General features: G+C 46.9%; 1 protein-coding gene across 3 annotated transcripts in view; it reads left to right on the top strand.

Moving 5' to 3' along the window:
- LOC139554046 (probable N-acetyltransferase CML1) overlaps positions 1-11,337 on the top strand; it is a 70,751-nt gene extending 59,414 nt beyond the window's left edge. For 2 of the 3 annotated variants that reach the window (XM_071366957.1, XM_071366958.1), the window contains exon 2: positions 4,469-11,337. In XM_071366957.1, the coding sequence (XP_071223058.1) occupies positions 4,478-5,149 (672 nt within the window). In that variant the 5' untranslated portion in view covers positions 4,469-4,477 and the 3' untranslated portion in view covers positions 5,150-11,337. The remainder of the gene's footprint in view (positions 1-4,468) is intronic. The other variant, XR_011670790.1, reaches the window with a different exon arrangement.
- Positions 11,338-12,173: the final 836 nt, after the last annotated feature.

Below are 12,173 nucleotides of genomic sequence, written 5' to 3'. Positions count from 1 at the left end.
GGGCAGACACTAGACAGACCGGTAGGTTATTGAAGGACAGACACTAGACAGACCGGTAGGTTATTGAAGGACAGACACTAGACAGACCGGTAGGTTATTGAAGGACAGACACTAGACAGACCGGTAGGTTATTGAAGAACAGACACTAGACAGACCGGTAGGTTATTGAAGGGCAGACACTAGACAGACCGGTAGGTTATTGAAGGACAGACACTAGACAGACCGGTAAGTTATTGAAGGACCGACACTAGACAGACACTAGACAGACCGGTAGGTTATTGAAGGACAGACACTAGACAGACCGGTAGGTTATTGAAGGACAGACACTAGACAGACCGGTAGGTTATTGAAGGGCAGACACTAGACAGACACTAGACAGACCGGTTGGTTATTGAAGGGCAGACACTAGACAGACCGGTAGGTTATTGAAGGGCAGACACTAGACAGACCGGTAGGTTATTGAAGGGCAGACACTAGACAGACACTAGACAGACCGGTTGGTTATTGAAGGGCAGACACTAGACAGACCGGTTGGTTATTGAAGGGCAGACACTAGACAGACACTAGACAGACCGGTAGGTTATTGAAGGGCAGACACTAGACAGACACTAGACAGACCGGTAGGTTATTGAAGGACAGACACTAGACAGACCGGTAGGTTATTGAAGGGCAGACACTAGACAGACCGGTAGGTTATTGAAGGACAGACACTAGACAGACCGGTAGGTTATTGAAGGGCAGACACTAGACAGACACTAGACAGACCGGTAGGTTATTGAAGGACAGACACTAGACAGACCGGTAGGTTATTGAAGGACAGACACTAGACAGACACTAGACAGACCGGTAGGTTATTGAAGGACAGACACTAGACAGACCGGTAGGTTATTGAAGGACAGACACTAGACAGACCGGTAGGTTATTGAAGGACAGACACTAGACAGACACTAGACAGACCGGTAGGTTATTGAAGGGCAGACACTAGACAGACCGGTAGGTTATTGAAGGACAGACACTAGACAGACCGGTAGGTTATTGAAGAGCAGACACTAGACAGACCGGTAGGTTATTGAAGGACAGACACTAGACAGACCGGTAGGTTATTGAAGGGCAGACACTAGACAGACACTAGACAGACCGGTAGGTTATTGAAGGACAGACACTAGACAGACCGGTAGGTTATTGAAGGACAGACACTAGACAGACCGGTAGGTTATTGAAGGACAGACACTAGACAGACCGGTAGGTTATTGAAGGACAGACACTAGACAGACCGGTAGGTTATTGAAGGGCAGACACTAGACAGACCGGTAGGTTATTGAAGGGCAGACACTAGACAGACCGGTAGGTTATTGAAGGACAGACACTAGACAGACCGGTAGGTTATTGAAGGGCAGACACTAGACAGACAGGTAGGTTATTGAAGGGCAGACATTAGACAGACCGGTAGGTTATTGAAGGACAGACACTAGACAGACCGGTAGGTTATTGAAGGGCAGACACTAGACAGACCGGTAGGTTATTGAAGGACAGACACTAGACAGACCGGTAGGTTATTGAAGAACAGACACTAGACAGACCGGTAGGTTATTGAAGGGCAGACACTAGACAGACCGGTAGGTTATTGAAGGACAGACACTAGACAGACCGGTAGGTTATTGAAGGACAGACACTAGACAGACACTAGACAGACCGGTAGGTTATTGAAGGACAGACACTAGACAGACCGGTAGGTTATTGAAGGGCAGACACTAGACAGACCGGTAGGTTATTGAAGGACAGACACTAGACAGACCGGTAGGTTATTGAAGGACAGACACTAGACAGACCGGTAGGTTATTGAAGGACAGACACTAGACAGACACTAGACAGACCGGTAGGTTATTGAAGGACAGACACTAGACAGACCGGTAGGTTATTGAAGGGCAGACACTAGACAGACACTAGACAGACCGGTAGGTTATTGAAGGGCAGACACTAGACAGACACTAGACAGACCGGTAGGTTATTGAAGGGCAGACACTAGACAGACCGGTAGGTTATTGAAGGGCAGACACTAGACAGACCGGTAGGTTATTGAAGGGCAGACACTAGACAGACCGGTTGGTTATTGAAGGACAGACACTAGACAGACCGGTAGGTTATTGAAGGACAGACACTAGACAGACCGGTTGGTTATTGAAGGGCAGACACTAGACAGACCGGTTGGTTATTGAAGGGCAGACACTAGACAGACCGGTTGGTTATTGAAGGGCAGACACTAGACAGACACTAGACAGACCGGTAGGTTATTGAAGGGCAGACACTAGACAGACACTAGACAGACCGGTAGGTTATTGAAGAGGAAACACTAGACAGACCGGTAGGTTATTGAAGGACAGACACTAGACAGACCGGTAGGTTATTGAAGGGCAGACACTAGACAGACACTAGACAGACCGGTAGGTTATTGAAGGGCAGACACTAGACAGACACTAGACAGACCGGTTGGTTATTGAAGGACAGACACTAGACAGACACTAGACAGACCGGTAGGTTATTGAAGGACAGACACTAGACAGACCGGTAGGTTATTGAAGGACAGACACTAGACAGACACTAGACAGACCGGTTGGTTATTGAAGGACAGACACTAGACAGACCGGTAGGTTATTGAAGGACAGACACTAGACAGACCGGTAGGTTATTGAAGGACAGACACTAGACAGACACTAGACAGACCGGTAGGTTATTGAAGGACAGACACTAGACAGACCGGTAGGTTATTGAAGGACAGACACTAGACAGACCGGTAGGTTATTGAAGGGCAGACACTAGACAGACCGGTAGGTTATTGAAGGACAGACACTAGACAGACCGGTAGGTTATTGAAGGACAGACACTAGACAGACACTAGACAGACCGGTAGGGTATTGAAGGACAGACACTAGACAGACCGGTAGGTTATTGAAGAACAGACACTAGACAGACACTAGACAGACCGGTAGGGTATTGAAGGACAGACACTAGACAGACCGGTAGGTTATTGAAGGACAGACACTAGACAGACCGGTAGGTTATTGAAGGGCAGACACTAGACAGACACTAGACAGACCGGTTGGTTATTGAAGGACAGACACTAGACAGACCGGTAGGTTATTGAAGGGCAGACACTAGACAGACCGGTTGGTTATTGAAGAGCAGACACTAGACAGACCGGTTGGTTATTGAAGAGCAGACACTAGACAGACCGGTTGGTTATTGAAGGGCAGACACTAGACAGACCGGTAGGTTATTGAAGGGCAGACACTAGACAGACCGGTAGGTTATTGAAGGACAGACACTAGACAGACCGGTAGGTTATTGAAGGGCAGACACTAGACAGACCGGTAGGTTATTGAAGGGCAGACACTAGACAGACCGGTAGGTTATTGAAGGGCAGACACTAGACAGACCGGTAGGTTATTGAAGGGCAGACACTAGACAGACCGGTAGGTTATTGAAGGGCAGACACTAGACAGACCGGTAGGTTATTGAAGGGCAGACACTAGACAGACCGGTTGGTTATTGAAGGGCAGACACTAGACAGACCGGTAGGTTATTGAAGGGCAGACACTAGACAGACCGGTAGGTTATTGAAGGGCAGACACTAGACAGACACTAGACAGACCGGTAGGTTATTGAAGGGCAGACACTAGACAGACTGGTTGGTTATTGAAGGGCAGACACTAGACAGACCGGTTGGTTATTGAAGGGCAGACACTAGACAGACCGGTAGGTTATTGAAGGACAGACACTAGACAGACCTGTAGGTTATTGAAGGACAGACACGAGACAGACCGGTAGGTTATTGAAGGGCAGACACTAGACAGACCGGTTGGTTATTGAAGGACAGACACTAGACAGACCGGTAGGTTATTGAAGGGCAGACACTAGACAGACCGGTAGGTTATTGAAGGGCAGACACTAGACAGACCGGTAGGTTATTGAAGGGCAGACACTAGACAGACCGGTAGGTTATTGAAGCTCAGACACTAGACAGACCGGTAGGTTATTGAAGCTCAGACACTAGACAGGTTGGCTGATATTTGGGGAGACCTCTTCTACGATATGCTACTCTAAAAAAAATCTTGATATACAATATAATTGTTTTGCACCGTTAATGACTAAATCATTCCAGACTGAGTTAAATCATATCCAGACTGAGTTAAATCATTCCAGACTTTAATTATTTTGCTTATTTATGATATAATAGTTGCCTTCTCATTTAAGTAATCTTCGTAAGGTGAATAAACCAGGCTTAGCCTAGTGAATTAATTTCATTCGACATTGATACAGCCTAAAACTGATAAACTGCATCCTTTTTGGATTTGTAAAGTTCAAATAAGTATATTTTTGTAATTCATGGTATATCATCTTGCACATCACCATATCATCATTGTCAAATATCACGATATTCTATTTAATCATATCGGCCCAACCCTTACAGACCAGTGCCATGGCTGCTGATACCACGATCCGAAGATACCAGGATGATGACAAGGAGACCGTGAAGGAGATCTTCACCATGGGGATGAGCGAGCACGTCCCTTCCTCCTTCATGCACCTCCTCAAACAGCCCCTGACCCAGATGATCCTGATGGTCACGTTCTGCGCCCTGCTGGCCAGCTCCAGGTCCGTCCTGCTGCCTGTAGTAGGGGTCACTCTCCTCCTGGCCGGGGCCAAGCAGCTGGTGGGCTACGTCTTCAACAGCTACATCGACACCTCCCTGAGGAAGGACCTCGACCACATCCAGGAGACCTACCTGGAGAACAAGGACTCATGTTTCTGGGTGGCTGAGAGCGACGACCGGGTGGTGGCAACGGTGGCCTGCCTGCCTGCGGAGAGAGAACCGGGCTGCATGGAGCTGAAGAGGTTGTCTGTACGTCGGACACACCGGGGGATGGGTATCGCTAAGGCCCTCAGTAGGACAGTGGCAGACTTCAGCAGGGAGAGAGGCTTCCCTGCGGTCGTTCTCTACACGTCTGTAGTGCAGACTGATGCACAGAGGCTGTATGAGAACTTAGGCTACACACGGGTCAGAGAGTTCGTCATCCCTGAGCCCATCGCCAAAATCACCAACTTTACCTTGATAGAGTACAGACTGGACTTACTGCAGGGGGGGAAATAGAAGGACTTACTGCAAGGGGGGGGAATAGGAAGAGGACTGGACTTACTGCAGGGGGGGGAATAGGAAGAGGACTGGACTTACTGCAGGGGGGGGAATAGGAAGAGGACTGGACTTACTGCAGGGGGGGAATAGGAGGAGGACTGGTCTTACTGCAGGGGGGAATAGGAGGAGGACTGGACTTACTGCAGGGGGGGGAATAGGAAGAGGACTGGACTTACTGCAGGGGGGAATAGGAGGAGGACTGGACTTACTGCAGGGGGGGAAATAGGAAGAGGACTGGACTTACTGCAGGGGGGGAATAGGAGGAGGACTGGACTTACTGCAGGGGGAATAGGAGGAGGACTGGACTTACTGCAGGGGGGAATAGGAGGAGGACTGGACTTACTGCAGGGGAGAAATAGGAAGAGGACTGGACTTACTGCAGGGGAATAGGAGGAGGACTGTACTTACTGCAGGGGGAAATAGGAAGAGGACTGGACTTACTGCAGGGGGAATAGGAGGAGGACTGGACTTACTGCAGGGGGGGAAATAGGAAGAGGACTGGACTTACTGCAGGGGGGGAATATGAGGAGGACTGGGTTTACTGCAGGGGGGGAAATAGGAGGAGGACTGGACTTACTGCAGGGGGGAAATAGGAGGAGGACTGGACTTACTGCAGGGGGGGAAATAGGAGGAGGACTGGACTTACTGCAGGGGCGGAATATGAGGAGGACTGGGTTTACTGCAGGGGGGGAAATAGGAAGAGGACTGGACTTACTGCAGGGGGGAAATAGGAGGAGGACTGGACTTACTGCAGGGGGGGAAATAGGAGGAAGACTGGACTTACTGCAGGGGAATAGGAGGAGGACTGGGTTTACTGCAGGGGGGGAAATAGGAGGAGGACTGGACTTACTGCAGGGGAATAGGAGGTGGACTGGACTTACTGCAGGGGGGGAAATGGGAGGAAGACTGGACTTACTGCAGGGGGTGAAATAGGAGGAGGACTGTACTTACTGCAGGGGGAAATAGGAAGAGGACTGGACTTACTGCAGGGGGAATAGGAGGAGGACTGGACTTACTGCAGGGGGGGAAATAGGAAGAGGACTGGACTTACTGCAGGGGGGGAATAGGAGGAGGACTGGTCTTACTGCAGGGGGGAATAGGAGGAGGACTGGACTTACTGCAGGGGGGGGAATAGGAAGAGGACTGGACTTACTGCAGGGGGGAATAGGAGGAGGACTGGACTTACTGCAGGGGGGGAAATAGGAAGAGGACTGGACTTACTGCAGGGGGGGAATAGGAGGAGGACTGGACTTACTGCAGGGGGGGAATAGGAGGAGGACTGGACTTACTGCAGGGGGGAATAGGAGGAGGACTGGACTTACTGCAGGGGAGAAATAGGAAGAGGACTGGACTTACTGCAGGGGAATAGGAGGAGGACTGTACTTACTGCAGGGGGAAATAGGAAGAGGACTGGACTTACTGCAGGGGGAATAGGAGGAGGACTGGACTTACTGCAGGGGGGGAAATAGGAAGAGGACTGGACTTACTGCAGGGGGGGAATATGAGGAGGACTGGGTTTACTGCAGGGGGGGAAATAGGAGGAGGACTGGACTTACTGCAGGGGGGAAATAGGAGGAGGACTGGACTTACTGCAGGGGGGGAAATAGGAGGAGGACTGGACTTACTGCAGGGGCGGAATATGAGGAGGACTGGGTTTACTGCAGGGGGGGAAATAGGAAGAGGACTGGACTTACTGCAGGGGGGAAATAGGAGGAGGACTGGACTTACTGCAGGGGGGGAAATAGGAGGAGGACTGGACTTACTGCAGGGGAATAGGAGGAGGACTGGGTTTACTGCAGGGGGGGAAATAGGAGGAGGACTGGACTTACTGCAGGGGAATAGGAGGAGGACTGGACTTACTGCAGGGGGGGAAATGGGAGGAAGACTGGACTTACTGCAGGGGGTGAAATAGGAGGAAGACTGGACTTACTGCAGGGGAATAGGAGGAGGACTGGACTTACTGCAAGGGGAATAGGAGGAGGACTGGACTTACTGCTGGGGGGAAATAGGAAGAGGACTGGACTTACTGCAGGGGGGGAATAGGAGGAGGACTGGACTTACTGCAGGGGGGGAAATAGGAAGAGGACTGGACTTACTGCAGGGGGGAATAGGAGGAGGACTGGACTTACTGCAGGGGGGGAAATAGGAAGAGGACTGGACTTACTGCAGGGGGGGAATAGGAGGAGGACTGGACTTACTGCAGGGGGGAATAGGAGGAGGACTGGGTTTACTGCAGGGGGGGAATAGGAGGAGGACTGGACTTACTGCAGCGGGGAATAGGAGGAGGACTTACTGCAGGGGGGAATAGGAGGAGGACTGGACAGGATTTTAATCCATGACGGCGTTTTGTGTTACTAATGGTTTTCTTTGAGACTGTGGTCCCAGCTCTCTTCAGGTCATTGACCAGGTCCTGCCGTGTAGTTCTGGGCTGATCCCTCACCTTCCTCATGATCATTGATTCCCCACGAGGTGAGATCTTGCATGGAGCCCCAGACCGAGGGTGATTGACCGTCATCTTGAACTTCTTCCATTTTCTAATAATTGCGCCAACAGTTGTTGCCTTCTCACCAAGCTGCTTGCCTATTGTCCTGTAGCCCATCCCAGCCTTGTGCAGGTCTACAATTTTATCCCTGATGTCCTTACACAGCTCTCTGGTCTTGGCCATTGTGGAGAGGTTGGAGTCTGTTTGATTGAGTGTGTGGACAGGTGTCTTTTTATACAGGTAACGAGTTCAAACAGGTGCAGTTAATACAGGTAATGAGTGGAGAACAGGAGGGCTTCTTAAAGAAAAACTAACAGGTCTGTGAGAGCTGGAATTCTTACTGGTTGGTAGGTGATCAAATACTTATGTCATGCAATAAAATGCAAATTAATTACTAAAAAATCATACAATGTGATTTTCTGGATTTTTGTTTTAGATTCCGTCTCTCACAGTTGAAGTGTACCTATGATAAAAATTACAGACCTCTACATGCTTTGTAAGTAGGAAAACCTGCAAAATCGGCAGTGTATCAAATACTTGTTCTCCCCACTGTATGTTATTTAAGAATGATTTGTCTTAATTGTTTTCATTGACGTGTATGTTTTTTTAAAATGAAGGACATTGAACCATTGTTTTTATTAATTCATACTGTTTGTAAACAACAGCTTCGGCCCTCTTAGGGTCTATTTGACCCTCTTATTATATCAAACCTCTCAGACTAGAAACTATGATTAGAAACGATCATTAGAAACTATGGCCAACTATGATAATAAACTATGAACAACTATCAAGCTATGTCTGTCTGTGAGTGATGATCTATTATTTCATTGTGTAATTTCACTCAATGTATACCATTTCACTCAATGTATACCAAAGTAGCAAATATTTAACAACATTTCAATGTTTTGTATTGCAACAGTTATGAAAGATAATGACATCCAATTTCTAGGGAATTATTAATATAATGTGTTTTACATAGTGTGCATCTGTGATAACTTTATGTACCTGATCCTCTCTCTCTCGCTCTCTCGCTCAGGCTATGAAAAAGACATGACATGGTTATTAGACATGACACTCCTGGTTATTATATGACCCTGATGGTCATCTACGCAGGTTGGAACATTTTGAATATGTACTCTTAAATGTCCGCTCAGCACAGCCCTCGGAGGGCATGGTTCCTCTCTAGTTTTAATGCTAAATTGATGACCTCTAGGGAGTGTTTCCCAGAGGCTTTGGCATTGATGGGTCTTAGATGTTTAGACTGAGTCTCTCTATAACCCCTTGTGACAACTGCTGATGCTAAAAGAGGTTATAAGAAATACATTTGGTTGATTGACAGATTTTGTATTATAAAAAATAATATAACAATATTATTATTATCATTATTATTATGTTACAGGTGAGATATACCCAGAAATGTCAATGTCATGTCAAGTGCTCAAATCTGTACATCAGCCCCAGATAATCACGTACAGTAACTCCAACTTACAAGAATGTGTTTACAAGACAGTGATGAAAACAGTTTATATGAGCCTTATTCAGACATAGAATTATATACACTGCTCAAAAAAATAAAGGGAACACTAAAATAACACATCCTAGATCTGAATGAATTAAATATTCTTATTAAATACTTTTTTCTTTACATAGTTGAATGTGCTGACAACAAAATCACACAAAAATTATCAATGGAAATCAAATGTATCAACCCATGGAGGTCTGGATTTGGAGTCACACTCAAAATTAAAGTGGAAAACCACACTACAGGCTGATCCAACTTTGATGTAATGTCCTTAAAACAAGTCAAAATGAGGCTCAGTAGTGTGTGTGGCCTCCACGTGCCTGTATGACCTCCCTACAACGCCTGGGCATGCTCCTGATGAGGTGGCGGATGGTCTCCTGAGGGATCTCGTCCCAGACCTTGACTAAAGCATCCGCCAACTCCTGGACAGTCTGTGGTGCAACGTGGCTTTGGTAGATGGAGCGAGACATGATGTCCCAGATGTGCTCAATTGGATTCAGGTCTGGGGAACGGGCAGGCCAGTCCATAGCATCAATGCCTTCCTCTTGCAGGAACTGCTGACACACTCCAGCCACATGAGGTCTAGCATTGTCTTGCATTAGGAGGAACCCAGGGCCAACCGCACCAGCATATGGTCTCACAAGGGGTCTGAGGATCTCATCTCGGTACCTAATGGCAGTCAGGCTACCTCTGGCGAGCACATGGAGGGCTGTGCGGCCCCCCCAAAGAAATGCCACCCCACACCATGACTGACCCACCGCCAAACCGGTCATGCTGGAGGATGTTGCAGGCAGCAGAACGTTCTCCACGGCGTCTCCAGACTCTGTCACGTCTGTCACGTGCTCAGTGTGAACCTGCTTTCATCTGTGAAGAGCACAGGGCACCAGTGGCGAATTTGCCAATCTTGGTGTTCTCTGGCAAATGCCAAACGTCCTGCACGGTGTTGGGCTGTAAGCACAACCCCCACCTGTGGACGTCGGGCCCTCATACCACCCTCATGGAGTCTGTTTCTGACCGTTTGAGCAGACACATGCACATTTGTGGCCTGCTGGAGGTCATTTTGCAGGGCTCTGGCAGTGCTCCTCCTGATCCTCCTTGCACAAAGGCGGAGGTAGCGGTCCTGCTGCTGGGTTGTTGCCCTCCTACGGCCTCCTCCACGTCTCCTGATGTACTGGCCTGTCTCCTGGTAGCGCCTTCATGCTCTGGACACTACGCTGACAGACACAGCAAACCTTCTTGCCACAGCTCGCATTGATGTGCCATCCTGGATGAGCTGCACTACCTGAGCCACTTATGTGGGTTGTAGACTCCGTCTCATGCTACCACTAGAGTGAAAGCACCGCCAGCATTCAAAAGTGACCAAAACATCAGCCAGGAAGCATAGGAACTGAGAAGTGGTCTGTGGTCACCACCTGCAGAACCACTCCTTTATTGGGGGTGTCTTGCTAATTGCCTATAATTTCCACCTGTTGTCTATTCCATTTGCACAACAGCATGTGAAATTTATTGTCAATCAGTGTTGCTTCCTAAGTGGACAGTTTGATTTCACAGAAGTGTGATTGACTTGGAGTTACATTGTGTTGTTTGTGTTCCCTTTATTTTTTTGAGCAGTGTATATATTTTGATACCCTTACCCATTCAAATGTGTTGTTACAAAATCACTTCTCGTTGTGTTCATTTCAAGGTTTCACAAACATAAAACAACTATCTAGTTATTGTTTCCCGGACTAACACACTGTTGAGTTTCCTATCTACTAAAGAACAGTCATTAAGACAAAACACAAAAAAATGTAATATAATTTGTATACATGTCATTCTATACTGAAAACAGGTACATCCTGAAAGATTTTGTTGTTGATGTGATATCACATGTTTTGTTCATGTCTCAATTTAGGATAATACTGTTTATTTTAATTTTATTTTAAATTGTAATATTTATGTTGTCTCATACCATGCTAATACACTACCAAGCAATGCAAACAGATGTGGAATTAACCCCCAAAACAGTTGTGTGTCTTTTTGGGATCAAGAATACTAATAGGCTTGATCAGATCCTCTTCCCTATTATGACATCATAATAATGCACAGCCATATGCAAATCCATAAAACTCCACCAATAAAACATTGAACACCTTAACATGACTACTGGCAATGTCATTATTTTCGTCACCGTCCATCAACGGTTGAATTGCGTTCTGTTTCTTTGTACATGCACCGAGCTTCCAATGGCTGGAGCCAAACAACGTGGTAAAGGAAAAAAGACACAAATAAAACATAAATGAAAAGATGTGGTCAAAGTGAAGCTGTGCTGTTTTTGTTGTTGTTACAACAACCAGGTCTTCCCAACATTTGCCATAACTAGTAAGCCTTACATCCTGAATGTATAGGGGCTACCAAATATGCACCTGGGCCCACATTGGAGGGGTGGGAACACATGCCCTTCTAAGTAATTGAGCCGAGAACATAATTGCTATATTGTAATTAAAATCATTGACCCATAAGAGAACACATGACCAAAGCAAGGTATGACCCATATGGAATTAAAACAACATTATTATTAAAACGAAATATAATCTAATAAACAAATGTTTGCATAACCAAAGACATGAAAATGTTTACATGTATAATATATAAAGACAACTGGAAAAAAACGAGCTCTGCATTTAATTTTTTTGGAACGGTCATCCGACTCGGAATTCCAACTCGGGAACTCGGGCCTCTTTCTACGTCCTACTTTCCGACGATCACTGACGTCATATTAGAGCTAGTTTTTTCCCTGAGTTTCCAGTTGTATTGAAAGCACCGTAATAATCTCATCATGTAGGCTATACGTGCGCCCTTGACAACAGTGCGCAGATAGAGATGTTGGCTAGAGCGCATGAGCAGTTGTGGAAACTCAATTGTCATACTTGAATAAAAGTAAAGATACCTTAATAGAAAATGACTCAAGTAAAAATGAAAGTCACCCAGTAAAATAC

The sequence above is a fragment of the Salvelinus alpinus genome, chromosome 25, assembly GCF_045679555.1.
Source record: "Salvelinus alpinus chromosome 25, SLU_Salpinus.1, whole genome shotgun sequence".
Classification (NCBI taxonomy): domain Eukaryota; kingdom Metazoa; phylum Chordata; class Actinopteri; order Salmoniformes; family Salmonidae; genus Salvelinus; species Salvelinus alpinus.
Note: the sequence above shows the minus strand (reverse complement) of the source record. Positions and strands in the feature narration are given on the sequence as shown.